The 18967-nt window shown below is 42.0% G+C and overlaps 1 protein-coding gene across 5 annotated transcripts in view; it reads left to right on the top strand.

The window, feature by feature from the left end:
• Nucleotides 1-18967, top strand: part of FRY (FRY microtubule binding protein) — a 216918-nt gene that overhangs the window by 87848 nt on the left and 110103 nt on the right. For all 5 annotated transcript variants that reach the window (XM_063101926.1, XM_063101924.1, XM_063101923.1 and 2 more), the window contains exons 17-20: nucleotides 1264-1371; nucleotides 10695-10953; nucleotides 14604-14786; nucleotides 17014-17100. In XM_063101926.1, the coding sequence (XP_062957996.1) occupies nucleotides 1264-1371; nucleotides 10695-10953; nucleotides 14604-14786; nucleotides 17014-17100 (637 nt within the window). The remainder of the gene's footprint in view (nucleotides 1-1263; nucleotides 1372-10694; nucleotides 10954-14603; nucleotides 14787-17013; nucleotides 17101-18967) is intronic.

The following is an 18967-nucleotide window of genomic DNA, read 5'->3' as shown; positions in this document are numbered from 1 at the left end:
GAAACATCTCTTCCCTTGAGTGATTGGAAATCACCGTGCCACTGCTTCCTCTCCGGAGTCCTCAGAGAGCTCATCAAAAGGTCTATGGAAAAGGACAGAAAGTAATCTTCTGACTTTCCACAAAAGCAGAGAATTGTAGAAGTCTGCATGTATGTGTGTTTTATTTTTCATATAAACAGGTTTGTATTTATTCTTTAAAAACTTACAAAAGTGTACTCAATAGTAATGTCATGGAGCAAAGTCACTGTTTAATTATGACCTTTAGATCATAGAGAGGATGGATTCTGCTTGTCGCATTTCTATTCCAACCACAGTTAATTTTCTAAGAAGGAATTACTTCTCTGCATCTTTGCATTATCATGTTTGTATGCTCTGATTGCATTCATTTGGTACCAATTTTATCTTCTCAGGAGACTAAATCATCAGAGTTTACGTGTGCCATTATATATTGTCACTTAGGTTATTTGAAAGATTTGATGGGTAGTCTAACTTTTCCATAAAAGTTATTGATAAATTAAGTGATTCAGAATCAAACATTTATATTAAAACAACTAAAAATTGAAATAACTTATCACAAAGTATAAATTTTTCTTCACATTTTCTAACAATATAGAAGGCATTAGTTACCATTAAATATTCATATTGTCAGGAGAGCAATTAAAAAGAGAGAAAGAATCTCCATCATGGTCAGGCCCATCAGTGTAATTTTAAAAGTCAAAAATGGGTGTACAACTATATATATTTCAGGATTTTACTGTCATTATAAAACACTTATTTTGGAAGCATTTAATTTTTTAAAAAAACAGCCCTAGGGGCTCTAGAGAGAAGCTTCCAGATGTCACATTTGTTAAAGGAACCATTCCTTGTATACATTAAAATTCCACTTTTAAATGCTGAATGTAGGAATAAACAAAATATATTTCTTCATGCTGATGCATTTAGGCATTTCAGTGATTCTAGTGTTTTAAATTCAGCCCAAACCCCATGGAACCCAACTGAATGGCAAGCCTATGGTAAAATGTTTTAGATATCATCATTCTTCTTTTCAGATATATCCCTCTGTCTTACATTTAAATTTTGTTAAGTTTTATTAGAACTGGCCCCGCTATACAGGGCATAAACATTTGAGAACAGTAAGGAGTTAGCACGAGGCTGTGATTCAGAAAGCATGGATTCCAGTCTTTGTTCACATATTTAATCAATTTTTTTTTTTAATTTTCATAACCTCTTGATCTATGTTTAAATTTTGTCTTCAAATTCTAGGGGTGAGAGAAAGCCAAAAATAGATCTTTTCAGGACCTGTGTTGCTGCTATTCCTCGACTGCTTCCTGATGGGATGTCAAAACTTGAACTTATTGACTTGCTGGCTAGGTAAGTAAGAACTGCAGTGCAGAGATTATTTCACCAAAATTTACTTTAATCCTTTGTTGTGATTTCTAAAAAAAAAAAAAAAAACTGATTATTAACAATTGACAAACATTTGCTGAGTGACAGGAAGGAATACGGTAATGGATTTTTTTAAGTTATTTTTCTCATGTTTAAGGGATTACAGTCCAATTTAGAAAGAAATACAAAAGCGTATGAGATAACTAACAACCCCAGGCCTGGAAGTGTGCAAATGAATGGCACAAAAACTGTCTTGCATGAATTAATTCAGTAGGTAGAGGATTACTGTGGACTGAGGAGGTCGGCAGATAACTCCTGGGAGAAGATGGAACTTGAACAGCCCTTTGAGGGGAAGGTGGAATTCAGAAAGATAAAAGGCATGACATGAGCAAAGGCACAGAGATGGGGCCAGGAAGTGAGGTGGCCCTACCTGGAAAAGAGTTTATTCAGAGTCTGATTCCCAATCTGAGGCACCCAGAGCCCCAGAGGGCCAAGAAGGCAGGTAATGAGGATCTTAAACTAGTTTTAGCACTTCAGAAAGCTGCCAAAAATCACATTTATCACACTGCCCTTCCTCCGTAAGAATGCACAGTCCAAGTAGAAGCTGAAATTTATTTGCTTTGAGTGAAATTATCTCATTTTAGTTTAGTAAGCTTAGTTATCTCATGCTGATCTGAAGCTCTGATTGACATTATGCATTCCTTTAATTTAAAAATCAGTAGTGAGCAATACATTGAACTTTTAGAATACTAGAGGGGGGAGCTAATGAGGAATTGGTCAACAGACACAAAGAATAATTGTGTACTGTAGTAATGAGTAAGCTAACTATACTGATATAACCATCACACATTGTACACAATTATTGAAAATCAACATTGTACCCCACATGTATGTATAATAAAAAATAAATTTAAAGAAAGTGACTTATTACTGAAATGCAGTTTGGAAGGCAAAATCATTAGACACATGGAGTGCATGGAATGAGGAAGAACAAAAGCTATCAGGGGTTTGCGAAATACAGAAAGGAAAGGGAGCTTAGAAACCCAACGATGAGAGGAAATAGAAAAAAGTAAGACTGAAGAGGTGGATTTCCAGCTGATCTTGACTATTACCTAAGGCATTTGGACTGATGAAATTTAAAGTGCGGGGATAACATAATAAAAAAATGTCACTTTAGGCTGGTTTATCTGGCAATGGTAGAATAAAAGAAAGCCTGGAGAAGGTTAACAAATATTAATACAGACTGAATGAAAGATGCATCATGCATAAGTGGTTTGCCCACATTCTCTAGCCTTCTGAGAACACCCTTCCCATCATTATCCAAATAAAAAACCCAAGCTGCCATCCCCCACGACAGCTCAGCACCCAGCAGCCTCCCACGTCTTCCTAGTATCCCCATGGAGCCCTGTGTCTGCTGGTTACTGTGGTCGGGTCCTCTCTTCTGTGGACAGCCAGTTTGCACCCCTCTGCTGACCACCTCTTGCTATCACATAACAGCTTTTACAAACTGTGTCCTTCCCTGTCCCCCTTCACTCTGTGCATGGGCACAGCCGTTCTTTTCTTCCTTCCGCCACCACTAGCTGATGTCATTGTGAGTTGTACCAAACATCCATTCCTTTCAAAACCACTTCTTAGAAACTTGGCATTCTCTGACGGAAGCCTTCTACTGCTCTAGCTGGAGTTTGTCACCTACTGTGACTATAACCCATTTTTTGCTGTCATCAGCAAACTTCAGGCCATGGATCTTTCTATTTTCTTCCATTCCATGCTTGGAACATACTTGAAGAAGAATATAAAGTTAAAAAAATTGCAGCTGAGGCCTGGCAACCAGAATGTGAGCTAAGAGCACATTCACTGGAGGCAGAGAAGTGGAGGGAAAGAAGGAGAAAATAAGCCTGGAATAGAAAGGGGTTTTCAGTTCTGCATGAGGAGAAAACCCAAGAAGAAACAAAGGATGGATTTTCAAAGAAGAGTAAACACAATGACTTGGGGGGTTGGGGAAGCTAAGGAAGAAAGAAAGAGACTAAATGGGTCATCCACGCTAATATTGCATCTCCCAGAATGAGGGCAGAGACTGAGAGTAAGGAAAAACTGTGAGACAAGCCAGAATGACCTGGAACCAGAAAGAAGCAGCCCGTGGGTTTGCTGTAGATGACAGTGGAGAGGGTGGCATGACCCAGGACATGTTTCCACAAGGAGGAGGTTCTGAGTGAAAAGGCTGTGAGGAATTAGTAGTCTAAGACCCCTCACCATGGCCCTGTGAACCACTGGAACGAGGGCCACCTCTGTTAGGTGGGGGAAGCTATATGAGAGACTGGGAAGAAAACTGAATCATCTAGAAAGACTGAACTTTGTGTCCCAGCTTTGCCATTTTTCTACCTGTATGATCTAGACAGATTACTTAACCCCTCAGCCTAGATTTCTTTCTTGGTAAAATTGGAATGATACTGCCTTACTTCAAAGACTGTTGAGAGGTCTAAATGACATGAGGCATATATACGGTGTCACTGATCAGAGGGAAAAGGTGTCTGCCGGGAAAAGACAGTTACCAGTTAAACTGAAGTGGAAGGAAAGTTTACTTTATTCAATAAAGGTCTAATTGGTGATTATGTACACTAGGCCTTTGAAATACTAAGTTTTTTAAATGGTGTGCAGTGTTCTGGTAAAATCTCTCAATACCAGTTTGCTGTAAATCTGTGTGGGAGACTGTCATGTCTGGAATCACCTTGATAGCCTAATCCAGTGACGCCAGAATCTGCAGACCATGGTGCCAGGCACATCAGGAGGGAATTCTGCAAGACATGGTTGGAATGCCAGTGCTATTCATAGTGTGTCCTGTTTATTATTATGTACATTCTTACGAAGCCCAAAGCAATGGATGCTGCTTTTTATGAGGGGAAAAGAACAAATAAATATTCTTGAGAGTTTAAGTCTTTGGAAGGAATCAAGAAAATGATTGGACTTATGTAGGAAACTCACGAAGAGGCCTTTTTCATGACTTCAAAAGAAGCCAGAGGCTGTTCTCTTTTGGGGGTGTGGGGGGGGGATACCTAGAGAGTGTGACCTACACACTGGGTCCTATTAACCCATGAGAAAATGAGCCCTTTCAGATGTCCTCAAGAGGGTCAGGGGACAAAAGTGAAGTGATTCAGTAGCAAAAAAAACGTGGGTTTCAAGTGCCACACGAGTAGGCTTTAGTCACTTTATACCCCATAGTCCAGTCATGTCTGGATTAAGTTGACTTGAGATAACATGGTCTCGTCGAGAGGGTGAGACCTTTTCTTTCAGACACTTCACAGTCACATTCATGGTATGTTTTTACTTGAAAACTTGGTCTTCTTCATAATTGGCAAAATAAGACCAGTGTTCAAGAAGGTGCCCCATTGCCCCTCAGCAGAGCCTGCCCCGTGACTGTCTGGGTTCCCTGAAGACTGTCCACATAGAGGGAGGGTGGCTCTTCTCTCCTGGGCAGTCGCCATCTCTTCTCTTTCACTCCCCTCCCAGGTGTTTCTTGCTCTCTCCCTAGAGCACAGGAAGGACCTTTTTCCCCTAAAAGTCTACAGACTCCTGTCCTCTGTCACTTCCTGCAGTGGCACATATGCACTGTCTGCTGTTCAATATTCACCCTCTCCTTTCAAAAATTTGACTTTGTTAATATGATACCTACCTCATAGGGGTGTGAGAATTAAATAATGCGTATAAATCACTTAGCGTCGTGCCTAACACACTGGGAGCTCTCAGCAATGTTACTTATTATTTGGGGGTTATCTTCACATTTGAAGAAATGCAATGCATTTCATATACGTTATGTTGGGTGAACTGGGCACATATTCATCCCTATTTTTAGAAAAGGAGGTTGAACTTCAGGAGGGTAGAGCTGGTTGCCCAAATTTACAGAATTTTCTTAAAACCGAATGTCATTGGTTTTATGCAAAATAATAAGCACTTCGTATGCAGTGTTTCCTTACAATTTGTGGAAATTTCTGAGGTAATGCACAAACAATTCCACAGTCTTCTGTGGTATCCGAAAAATATTAAGCATTTCGTCTGCTTTCATTTTTCGGCATATGTCTGTGTTGTGGGAGGTAGTTAGTTGCTCTGAGTGGCTGAGAGAAACTAGTCTCGATTGTATATGTTACCTCAATAATTCATTGCCTCTTATGTCTTTATTTTAACTGAGATGAGGTTCAAAGCACTGCCATAGAAGGGGGGGGACTCTTTAATACCCCCCAAGAAGAAATTTCCACTCTGGTAAACTAGTCCAATGATTATCAGTCCACCTTCCAGGAAGCATCAACTGGGCTTCCCCAGGAAACCGATTCCTCCTCCGCTGCTCTGATCCCTTAAGGGGAGGCAGGCTTCTCTCCTTTTCCTAGCCTTTTGTTCGCCTTGCCGTAGTTTAGAGGAGGTTTCTCCTCACGGACCTTCTCTTCTGGATATGGTTTGTGAATTTGAACTCACCCCCTTTCATTCATGCACCTCTGTACAACCAGATCATTGAAAGCTACTGAGCTGATTCCCTCAGAATCTGAAGCTCACCTTCACGCATGCGTTTTCCTCTAAAAGTCATTCGTCTGATCTGACCAACCTTAGAAGGTGGCTTTGTCCGAGTTCTAGCTTTTCCCCATTTTACAATGCAGCCTTGCTTATTCACAAACAACCTTGCAGGGGCAGCACGTGCCCTTGTGATCACACACCTCACTTGCCTAGATCACCACAAGCAGGGCCCAAGACCATGTGTGGTGGCACCCGTGACCGGTGCAGAGTGCGGCCACGTGTTTGCTCACTGACCTGAGCGATTAGAATCACACCCGTGCTCCTCATGCCAGCTGCCTGGGAGGGACAGTGGCAATTGATGTCGGTGATATTGGTTTCTTTTGGTTTGTTTTACTGTTCTGTCCCTGTGGTGACCTCTTAAGCCCCTCAGGTGTTTTACTTGTGTCTAACTATGTACCGGAGACTCCATTTTAGGCTCCTGAGAACCAGATCAGCTTCTTAGAAACTTTGCCTAGTCCCCCAAGCTAGTCAGACTTCTTTCTTCACAAATTGCTTTCTCATAAATTCTCTGTTTTCTTTCAGTTACTGCTACCAAACTCTCTCAAAGAAGTTTTTTATTATAAGTGCACCCATTTATTTTGCAGTCAAGACCTGTCCTTTCTTATCTGGTCCAGTTTCTCTATGGGATGACTCGGCTGGGAATTGGAGGAACTGGCCTCTCCTCACCTCCATCCTGGCTGGGCAAGGGGACTGGGGGGACTTGCAGACATGTGGGCCGGCCCCACGCAGCTTTCCTGCAGAGACTCAGAACGGCTGCACATCTTGCTGATTTCATTTTGAGCCTTTTTTTCCTGTTTTGTGCTTTATAATATTAGATCTCATGTATTTCATAAGACGATCTGTGACTATCTGGTTAAAGTCTAATAAAAGTTAAGAAGGAGAAAGATCTGGGTGGAAGAAATGGCAACTCTGTGACAGGCAGCTCTCAGCTCATGCACTTCAAGGAACAAACACCAGGAGGGAGCCTTGTCCTCAGCGTTTCTTCCTTTTCCCTCACCTGCTCCCACAAAGACTTGTCTTGATCAGTTATTTTCCCTCAGTCTCAGTTCCATGAAAGTCTGGGCTTTTTCTTCCATAAACATTCCACTTTTATATCCCCAAAACCCCTTCAAAACCCCTTCTCCTCTCTGGTCCTGTGTCTTCATCCTCCAGGAGTATTTTTGAGCACTTTCACTCTTGGAGCACGTGAACACCACCATTTCAAGAGGCGTGGCCACCCAGAATAGCAAGGACTGCCCTGCCCTGGGGCTCTCAGAGTCCTTAAAATGATCCTGCAGTATGGGTTAGAAGTTACAACAGATTCTAGATGGCCAATTGTGCATGAGAGCAAAGTTAGATGAAGGGTAAAATTAATCTCATTTGGAAAGCTGAAAGTATTGGCCCTTACTTAAAGGCTTCATCTACACAGACCACGACATGGTTTCTATTCTTAGTGCTTGCCTAGTTTCATGACTATATTGGTTTGCTAGGGCTGCTGTAACAAAGTACCAACAACTGGGTAGCTTAAACAACAAAAATGTATTGTTTCACAGTTCTGGAAGCTAGAAGTCCAGGGTCAAGGTGTCAGCAGGGTTGCCTCCTTCTGAGGACTGTGAGAGAGAATCTCTCCATGCCTCTCACCCAGGTTCTGAAAGTTTGCTAGTAATCTTTGCAATTCGTTGGCTTGTAGAAGCACCATCTTGATCTCTGCCTCTATCTTCTCATGGTGTTATCCCTGTGTGCTTATCTGTCTCCAAAAGTCCCCTTCTTATAAGGCTACGAGTCCAATTGGATTAAGAGCCCATCCTGCTCCTGTATGAACTCACCCATCATCTGCAATGATGCCATTTCCAAATAAGTTTGCATTCTAATGTACTGGGGGTTAGGACTTCAAAATATGAATATTATGGGGGACACAATTCAACCTAGAACAATGACCAATGTTATTACCATTAGTTAACACTCATTCAGTGCCTGCAATTCCTGGTTATTATACTATTACCTGTTCTAAAAACAATGGTTTGTTATCTGTAGAAGCTTATTTTCTAAGACATTCAAAACCAGATATAGGCATAAACGTAAACAGGAGTAATAAACTTAAGATGGAAAAATGACTTCAAGTGCTTTTTGTAAACTAGTGGTTTCAAACCATGGACTGCAAAGATGATTCAGAGCTGTTTGGGGAGCAAAGGGGTGTTTCCTCCCCAGAGGGGCAGGCTTCATACCTTTTACCCCAGTTTTAACCAGAGAAGCTCAGATGTTATGTATTGTATACTGGAGTCTGTATTAGTCAGGATTCTCCAGAGGAACAGAAACAATAGGATGTGTGTATATAGAGAAAGAGATTTATTATATAAGAAATTGACTCGTGTGATTTTGGAGGACAGCAAGTCCAAAATCTGAAAGGTAGATCCCAGCAGGCGGGAGACCCAGGAGAGCCAATGCTGCAGTTCCAGGCTGAGACTGGCAAGCTGGAGACTCAGGAAAGCCAGACTTGCAGTTTGAGTCTGAAGGCAGCCCACTAATAGAATCTGGAAGAACCAATGTTACAGGTGAAATGCGAAGGCCGCCTGCTGGAGGATTCTCTCTTGCTAAGTGGAGGCCAGTCTTTTATTCTAGTCAGTCCTTCAGCTGATTGGATGAGGCCCACCCACATTGGAGGGCAATCTGCTTACTCAAAGTCCACTGATTTAAATGTTAACCTCATCCAGAAACATCCAGAATAGTGTTTGGCCAATATCTGGGCACTGTGATCCAGTTAACTTGACACATAAAATTAATGATCACAGAGCTCTACATAAAATGTTGTTGGGGAAAAAAAAGGATCTGCTACTGACAATATATACGAAGTTTGGAAACTCCTGCCTTAGAAAGTCCTTCATTAAAAGCCCAGATTAAAGGCCTCACAGTTCAGCAACTATGATCTACTTGAGAACTATACATTTAATTGTGTAAGACTTCCCATAAGAATTAGTTTAGATCGTCCTTCCCAGCTTCTTTGGAGGGCTTTATGTGCTTTTAAGACGGGAGAAGTATTCCATTGCTCAGTGTAAATCTGCTAACTAAAGAGCTTTTCACCTGGTTTATATTGTTAAATGTAAACCAATTAGTGTACTTTATGCTTTAGAGAATAAGAAAGATGTTTGCTTATCTTATCAAGCTTTTGAAATACTATCTATTCTATAGTAATAACTGGAGCAACTTGTACCAGACTTTTTTGTGGAGAAAATTTTGGATTAAAGATTAGAAGTCCTGGATTGGAATCCTGGTTCTTCCCCTTATGAACCCTGTGAATTTGAGCAAACTCCTTAGCCACTCTGGGCCACAACTTCTTTTGTTTGTTGGGGATAATATCTGCCCTGTTGTGGAGGCCCCATTGACTCAGCCACATTCTTCTCTGACACTGAACACCTCCAGGCTGCTGAGTCCTGGGAATTCTGTCTTGCAAATGTCTTTAATCTACTCCTCTCTGTTCTTTACTACTTCTCTGCCTTGGGTCAGTCCCTTGCCACTGTTGCCTAAGTCGTTGCAATGACCTCCTACCTGGTCTCTACCCTTGGTCTTGTTTCTTCTCCAAGGCATCCTCCCTATTCCTGCCTGACTCTTTCTCAAATGGGAATTGAGTCATTTTTCTTCCCCTATAACTTGCAGGATAAAGTTCATTTTCTTCTAATAACAATAGTTAACATTTACAGAGTGTTCACTGCATGCCCAGTGTGGTGCTAATCACTGTACGTGGATCCTCTCAATGAGCCTCACAACAGGTTTATGAGATGCAGTTACAGTTAGTATCCCTGTTTTACAAATGAGGGATCTGAGGCTCTGAGAGATTAAGTCCAAGGTCACGTAGCTAATAAGTGACAGAGGCAAGACACTGATCCAGGCATTCTAATTCCAGAGCACACACTCTTAACCCCTTCCCTGCTTCACTGCCTTCCTATGTGGCCCATGGACCCTTCATGAGCTGCCTCTGCTCTCTCTCCAGTTCATGCTTCACTCTTGCAGGCACCTTACCCAAGAGACACAGCCATACTGAACCCCATATCCTAAGTGCTATACACCATGGGTATGGTGCCTTAATCTTAGGAGGGTCTCAAAAGTATTTGTTTATTAAATAAATGAATCAAAGAATATACAAAGAATTTTGTTAACTATAATGTTCCATACCAATGTCAAGATGTAATATTATGATGAAGTTTAGATTTAACTGAAATTCTTCAGTTGACTAACTGAGTTTCTCAACCTTGACATTATCAATATTTTGGGACAGATAATTCTTTGTCATAGGGAGCTGTCCTATACATTGTAGGATGTTTACCAGCATCCCAAGCTGAGAGATGCCCACTAGAGAGATGCCAGTAGCCTACCCCAAGTTGTGCAGCCAAAGATGTCTCTAGACATTGCAAAATATCCCGAGGAGCAAAATCAGTTGAGGACCTCTGGCCCGACTCTATTTGCTCATTTTTCCTGAACTTCTGGATGAGTTATTTAGCTTCTCCAGTACTCAGGTTTCTCATTCTTAAAAATATGACTTGATAATAATTTATTATGTAGTCAGTAATATATTTAAAATATTTGTATACAACTCTTCAGTAAGTCTAAAATTAAAAGTTTTTTTAAAAAGTATTCATTTAAGTCATTTACTAAGCACAAAATATGGGAAACCCATTTTCAGACATAAGTAGAAGCAGAGACCTGTATATGTTCCTTCTTAGATCTAAAAGAAAAGTTAATGAAGTAAATGGTGTCACTGTCTTTCATTCACTTTGCAGGCTCTCTATCCACATGGACGATGAACTGCGACATATTGCACAGAATTCTCTTCAGGGTTTACTTGTTGACTTCTCCGACTGGAGAGAAGATGTGCTATTTGGCTTCACCACCTTCCTGCTCCGGGAGGTGAATGACATGCACCACACCCTCCTGGACTCGTCCCTGAAGCTGCTGCTGCAGCTGCTCACCCAGTGGAAGCTGGTCACACAAACACAAGGGAAAGTCTACGAACAAGCCAACAAGATCAGAAATTCAGAGGTGATTTCCACATTTCCCACCAGTTTATATTCTTTTATGTATGACATATGTGAGTGAGTGGCATCCCAGGGCTCCCATGGGGTTCTTCCAGCCACCTAGGAACTTCCTCTAGTGGTGGCCTTAGTTCTTCCACCAACATGAATTTGTGACCAAGAAACTCAGAGCATGATATACCACATCAGGTTAGATTTGTTAATGCTAGAAGTTCATTGAGGGAGTAGAAATTGTTTTTTTTGGAGAATTATGATAATAAATCTATTTGGGTTTTTTTTTTTTTAATTATTTTATTTATTGAATCAAAATCGATTATACATATTTTGGGGGTTGAACACTGAGATATGTTGATCAAATCAATATTACTAGCATATATATTGTTACAAATCATAATTATTTTTTATGCCCCTTGTCCAATTTCTCCCCTTCCCCCATTCCCTCCCCCTCCCCCCTCTAATTGCCCTAGATTTCTTCTCTCCTTCGAAAGAATAATGGTTACTCTGTTAATTTGTTGCCTAGATGATCTGTCCAATGCTGAGAGATGTGATCGGGTCCCCCAGTATTATCATAGAGCAGATGCTTCTTCTGTCACTCTGAAATGGGTTTTGTGGAAAGAGACATCCTCTTCTTTGTCTCTGCTGGTGACTCTCCTTGTGTCAATGCACTCCAGTGGTTGGTGGAGCACCTGCATGGTGGTTGTGGCGTCTAGCCACTTTTGCAGCAGCCATGGTTATTGTGGTGGCTGTGGTGGGCCACCCACGTGGAGGTGCTGTTTTTGGTATGCTCCTTGGCACTGGCGGTGTGCCTATTTGTGGGAGAGGGTGCCAGTCCCCTTCTCCTTGCCTCGGGTCCCTGGGTGGGCCCTGAGGTACTGGTGTGTTGCACCTTGTTGTGGGAGGAGGGTCCGGTTCCTGGCTCCATACCTCAGGTCGCTGGGTGGGACCCAAGGTGCTGGCTTGGTGTGCCTGGTTGTGGGAGAGAGGCCCAGACCCCTTTTCCATGCCTAAGGTCCCCGACAGGACCTGAGGCACTGGCATGGTGTGCCTGGTTGTGGGAGAGAGGTCAGGTCTCTTCTCTTTGTCCCAGGTCCCTAGGTGGGCTCCAAGTTGCTGGCATGTTGTGCCTGGTTGTGGGAGAGAGGTCCGGTCCCCGACTCCATACCCCAGGTCCCTGGGTCGGCCCCAAGGCACTGGCTCAGTGTGCCTGGTTGTGGGAGAGAGGTCCAGTCCCCTTCTCCATGCCCTGGGTCCCTGGGAGGGCCCCAAGGTGCTGGCATGGTGTGCCTGGTTGTGGGAAAGAGGTCCAGTCCCCTTCTCCATGCCTCAAGTCCCCAGGTGGGCCCTGAAGTGCTTTCTCAGTTTGCCTGGTTGTGGGAGAGAGGTCCGGTCCCCGACTCCTTACCCCAGGTCCCTGGGTCGGCCCCAAGGCACTGGCTCAGTGTGCCTGGTTGTGGGAGACAGGTCCAGTCCCCTTCTCCACCCTGGGCGGGCCCCAAGGTGCTGGCATGGTGTGCCTTGTTGTGGGAAGGGGGTCCAGTCCACCTCTCCATGCTTCAGGTCCCCAGGCTGGCCCTGAGGCACTGGTGCAGTTTGCCTGGAAGTGGAAGTGGGGTCTGATCCCCATATCCAAGCCTCTGGTTCTCAGGCAGGCCCCAAGGTGCTGGTGGTGTGCCTGGCCTGGAACTAATTTTTTGTGCTTTGATTCTAACATAGGGGCACTTTTTGTGGGAACCAGTACTTGAGCTGTGTGGTTGAGTTAAACAGCTGCTTTGCTGCTGTTTCTCTAGGGAAGGCTTTTTGTGCAGCTCAGGGTTTAATGGCTGATCTTATAGGTACTTCCGGCTCTCTAGAGACCCAATGGATCTATGTTCTGTAGAATCTCTGATCTGGGCCTGAGTTTTTTCATCAAACTGCACCCCATGCAATTCTGCATTCCTGAGCATTCTCCTCTGAGTGGTCCTGCGCTGATTGGAGGGGGTGGATCGGCTGTCCTTGTTGTGTCCCACTGTTCCCCTGGTGGGCACGTCTCCCCCACCACCCGTGTCCCAAACACTTCACATGGGATGGGTCCTGTGCCGGTCCCTTGCGATGACTCACCGGCCTCTGAATGGCTCCCTTTTTGCAGCTGTACTGGCTCCTCACTCCCGCATGGGTCCACAGGAACCCTATTAGTGGTCTTGCTGTCCTGGGGACTGCCAAGGCCCTCTTCTCTCTCTTGCTGTCTCCTAGAAACTCCATCTGAAGGGCACAGCTGCAGCTTCTGCCGGCTCCTGCTCCATGTGCTCAGCAGCTCCAGCCTTAAAGCAGCTGCGGCCTGAAATGCTCAGAGCAGCTTTTTCTTTCTCTTATTGTAGTTTCTCCCACCTTCATGAACTCCGTAGGTCTCTCCTCCTCTTCCCTTGAGCTCCAGTGGCCTCAGCCTGGCTGATGTTACATTTTTATAGTTGAAAATTGGTTGATTTGTGGGAGAGAGTGACGCTGCGGTCCGTCTATTCCACCATCTTGATTGGTTCCCCTAATAAATCTATTTGTAAAAGTAAGCAACTATAGGCCAGGGTGTTAGAGCTGGATGTGGATGTGGATATGGATGTAGATATGGATATGGATATAGATATGTATGTGAATATGGTTATGGACGTGGATATGGTTATGGATAGGGATGTGGATGTCGATATGCGTTTGGATATATAAAAGTTAGCTGTCCACCAGTTGTTATTTTTCTCCTAGCCAGCAACATATTGGTTACTTTGTCAAATATCCACAGAGAAGAAAACACAGTCTTCTGGCTTCTTCACTTTTTCATGCCTCAGTCTTGAATTGCAAACATTCCTGACAGTACTTTGGAGAACCTATGGAGGAGAGATGTCATCGGAGGACAGCCAGGGGCAGCGGTGGCTTGCATCAGTGCCAAAAGCAGATGCAGAGAGGGGTCCAGCTAGAGGGGAGCGTAACAGAGGGCAGTGGAGGCTCAAGGCAGCATCGGTGCATATAGGGAATGGTGAGGATCCTAGATGAACTAACCTCAGAGATGACTTTCAGGTCCTTCCTCCTTCCTTGTGTTCTACACATGCCAAAAGGATTAAGTATACTTGTAAGAGGAAAACGGAAGTTAAGGTGGAATCTGCCCTGTTGTCTGGCTTGCTTTTGCTTTAGATTCACTTGGTTATGGTTTGGGAACTTTTAGAGCCATCACATAAGTGTGCAAAACCTAACACACAAGCAAGTGAACAAGTCTGAACAGAAAGTAAATGTCTGAAAATACAATTTAATCACATCCCAATGTCTATAGAGAATTTAAGTGAAAACAAATTAGGCCACTTAAGATATGTATATAGTGTAATCCCAAATGGTATGGGTAGAACCAGTTTTGTTTTTATTTATATTAATAGCCTTTGTAAAGTTATTTGTCATCAGAGGTCACGGACGGTCGATGATATTCCAAAGCAACAATTGATCTGAAAAACAAAAAGCAATCTAGGATATTGGATGAATAGCAGTGAATTCATAAACCTATCTGGTTCTAAGCCACTGTGATTTATTTTAATATTACAAGGTCAAATGTACCAAAAGAAGGACAACATACTTGTGTAAGAGTGTTTTCTTATTCTTCCATTGCTACTTTATTGAATATAGAATGTTGTTCTTATTGCATAACAGCTAGTTCCAAATGGCTCCAGCCACAGAATTCAATCAGAACGAGGCCCTCACTGCAGCGTTCTCCACGCCGTGGAAGGGTTTGCTCTGGTTTTACTCTGCAGTTTCCAGGTGGCCACACGCAAACTGTCCGTTTTAATACTCAAGGAAATTCGAGCTTTATTTGTTGCCCTGGGTCAGCCTGAGGTATGGCTCATTCTTCTGAATTTTCCTATTTCTTTCTTTCAACTCTTTTCAAATTTAAATAAAAACTATAAATAATGCATTACTATCTCATGTACTTTTGGTCACACATGGTGTCAACACAATTTTTGATTCGTTGTTGGGTTTTTAAAAATTATATTGATAGCATTCTTGATCTAATAGAGATAAATCATATATTCTGAGAGCAATAGAAAAGACCATTCCTGGTTCTCTAAGGGACACTGCTTTGCTAAGAAGTGAGGAATTTTAAGATTAATCTAGGTTATCGATCATTTTTCTTCGCAGTGTTCAGCACACATCTAATTAAGAAGATATCTAGATAAGGTTGAGCATCCCTTCTCCAAAATGCTTGGGACCAGAAGGGTTTGCAATTGTGGATGTTTTTGAGTTTTGGAATATTTGCAGAATACATACTGGCTGAGCATCCCTAATCCAAAAATCTGAATGCTCCAGTGAGCATCTCCTTTGAGCATAATGTTGGCATTCAAAAAGTTTTGGATTTTCAGATTAGGGATACTCAACCTGTATGACGTTTATATTAAAGAATAAACTTAAAACAATAATGCATCCCATTTAAAATGATCAAGGCACCAAGTAGGCTGGCTAAGTAAAAGTTGTTTAATCTCAAGAAAAATGAGAAAAATGGCATCACAAGAAGCATATCCTCTTGAGATGGGAGAAGAAAGCCAGTTCTTAAGCACAGCCAACCCCAGCTGCCCTCCTGCACTCAGTCGAGTGCTGCACACCCTCCTTCAGGTGTTGTGCTCGCGGCTTTCTGGCACAGGTGGCCAACCCTATGCGTAAGCTGATGAAAGAAAGACCAGCTTTTTATGTCACATGCTTCTTTAGAAAAATGCCACTTTTCATTTTCTTGTTTTAAATCACTAATCTTAGTTTTATAATCCTTAATAGGGTCACTGTCTTTATAAAATTTTTTAAGCTCATCACAGTCCTTTCTGTTAATGATATATTTCAGAGCCACATTTCCAGCATCTGGCAAATGGATCTCTAAGACAGGCTATATTTTAGCAAACCTCCATGAAGCTTCTAATTATGACAGGAATGACAGTAATAATTACCATACATGTGTCAGGCATTGCGCTAAGTGCTTTACACGTACTATCCCATTTAGCCCTCAAAATAATCTAAGAACTAGTTTTGTTATTATCCCAATGTACAGATACTGAGCCTGAGGTTTAGGGAAGTTAAATGTCTTACCCAAAATCAACAGTGAGGATGTGGCAAAGCCAGAATTCAAAGCCATATATACGTGCCTCTAAAGCCCCATGTTCTTAACTGCTAGTCAGCCCGACTGTGTCAAGGATGTTTGTCGTATGTTGCTTTCTTTGACCAGCCACAACTTCTTCTAAACTGTTCTCATTCTTACATGAATACAGACATTCCATGACTTTCTTATAAACCGTCTAAGTAAACAATTTTATATTTCCAAGTTTCTGTATAATAAAGAATGGCAAGTGTGTACATATTCATATATGTGTGTATATATATAATTCATACAGAAGAATTTTCGGTAAGATACTCTCTCTTCTGCCCTTTCCAATTTGCTTCTTTTATCAAATAGCTGTCCACCATGTGGATATCATAGAGTGTGTGGTCAGTCTCCACTGTTGTTTCTTTGTTTTGTTTTTGTTTTTTTAGCAGCTGGCTGGTACAAGGATCGAACCATGGATGTTGGTGTTATCAGCACCACACTCTAACCAACTGAGCTAACCAGCCAGCCTCCAGTGTAGTTTCTTTGGGACTAAAATTCAATCACAGTCAACAATTTATCTGTTATTTTAGCAGAGCAGGGACTTAAAATAAGTAGCATTTTAGTTGTCCGACAAAGCATGTTCTTGTAGGATTTCTATTTTTTAAAATTAACGACAACACCAACACTTTAGTGAATGATAAATGGTTCTGGTCTTTAGAGTCTCGTGTACATGTGTGAGTCTTTGACATTCAGGTGAAGTCTCTTCGGTACAATGTGAAATTGCAACTCCAGTGATCTTCCACTGAAACTTGAAAGACAAAGCCCAGAACCACAGGGAGTTTTATGCGCTGCCTTTCGCTGTCTTGGCACTCACACTTCTGAGAAAACCCTTATCACTGTCTTGCACGCTGTTCTGCTTCATGTACTAGAAAAGGTGGCAGGTGGGTGGGAAGGATTCATTTTTCCTTGGAGAGTAATCGCCTCCCCTCTGTACAGGATGATGACAGGCCAATGATTGATGTCATGGATCAGCTAAGTTCTTCCATTCTCGAGAGTTTTATTCATGTAGCAGTTTCAGATTCAGTAAGTACACTTTTACACATTTTATCTTGATTGCTAGTAGTTCTTAAATATAAGCTGTAGCACTATCTGAAAAAGAGAGTCAAGGAAAATGTGCAAGAGCTTGGATATTTATGTCAGATTCATAAACGGAAACAAAGGTACTTAGGAACGTAAGACTAGCTTTTCCAATGCTAGCTTAGGAAGCATTGAGATAAATTTCAAACAAAATTTGAGCCTTAGGAATATAGATAATATTTTGCAAATTGCAATTTCAAAAATAATTGCTCATGATTCTTAAAGAAAATTAATTCACCTTATTCATCATACTTAACACTTAATGTGTACTTAATATTGTACCTAACACTTAATACTGTACCTAATACATAACTTCTGTTTATTTGGTGCTTTACAGTTTACAAGGTACTGTCACATTTATCATCTTATTTAACCCTCACAGTTATTAAATTCAAAAACATCAGGAGATGGGTCCAAAATGCTCAACATCACTAGTCATCAGGGGAATGCAAATTAAAACCACATTGAGATACCACCTCATCCCAGTTAGACTGGCTATAACCAAAAAGATGGTGAATAACAAATGCTGGCAAGGGTGTGGAGAGAAGGGAATGCTCCTACACCATTGGTGGGACTGTAAGTTAGTACAACCACTATGGAAAACAGTATGGAGGTTTCTCAAACAACTACAGATAGATCTTCCATACGACCCAGCAATCCCACTTCTGGGTATACACCCAAGGGAAAGGAAATCATCATGTCAAAGGGATACCTGCACTCCCATGTTCACCACAGCTCAGTTTACAATAGCCAAGACATGGAACCAACCTAAATGTCCATCGATGGATGATTGGATAAGGAAACTGTGGTATACATACAAAATGGAATGTTACTCTGCCATAAAAAAGAATGAAATTCTCCCATTTCTAACAACATGGATGAGCTTGGAGAAACTTATGTTGAGTGAAATAAGCAAAACACAAAGGGATAAAAACCACATGTACTCACTCATAAGTGGGAGCTAAGAGAGAAAGAAGGAAGGAAAGAAAGACCGCAGTGGTGTGTTGGACTTGCAGAGGGAGAGAGCAGACCTAAGGATACAAAGTGGAGTGGGGGTAGAGGGGATGGGGAGGGAGGTTGGATAATTGGGTATGGGACATGGGGTACAATTGCAGTTGTGGTAATAGGCATGTTGCCAGTATGGATCTGGCCTTCACATCTTGGTCATGAGGGGTGACAATCAGCTTTGTATCTCATGAATATTCATAACCAAAAAAAAAAGATGGGTGCACAGACACACAAAAGGGAAGTGTTACAGACTGGTCTTGACCCTGTTTGGACTCTGGATCTAGGAGAGTTTTATCTGCTACACAAATACATTCTTCCTTTTAAAAAGTGTATTGGCAGCTTTCAGTTTGCTGAATAAGTAAAAGAGAAATTGAAACTGATTTTAGTTATCTGACTTTTTAAAAATAAAAGTATAGTAACAGAACCTGGATTGACTTCAGCTACATAGCTGAAGAGAGTCAGGGCAGATCTGGGACTCCTTGTAGAGTCCACGTTGACATTTCTGGTGCCTGATGAGAACCTGCTGAGTAATTCTAAAAGAATACAAACCTGGAAGACATTTGTGAGCTTTTCATCGTCTTTTCTAACTGAGCTTGAACACAGATCCCTGGTTTTAGTAGCCCTGTTCTTGCTTATGGACTTCAGAATAAGAATAAATACTAAAATTATCAGCCAGGCTCTGCAGCCCTTAACAGTGACAGTGAAATAGTCCTACTTCTTTTAGAAATTCAAATTGTTTTAACATAAATTGGAGTAGTCAACTTTAATTGTTTATGTGCACATCTTACTTTCCTACAGATATCAC

The sequence above is a fragment of the Cynocephalus volans genome, chromosome 7, assembly GCF_027409185.1.
Source record: "Cynocephalus volans isolate mCynVol1 chromosome 7, mCynVol1.pri, whole genome shotgun sequence".
Taxonomy (NCBI): domain Eukaryota; kingdom Metazoa; phylum Chordata; class Mammalia; order Dermoptera; family Cynocephalidae; genus Cynocephalus; species Cynocephalus volans.
Note: the sequence above shows the minus strand (reverse complement) of the source record. Positions and strands in the feature narration are given on the sequence as shown.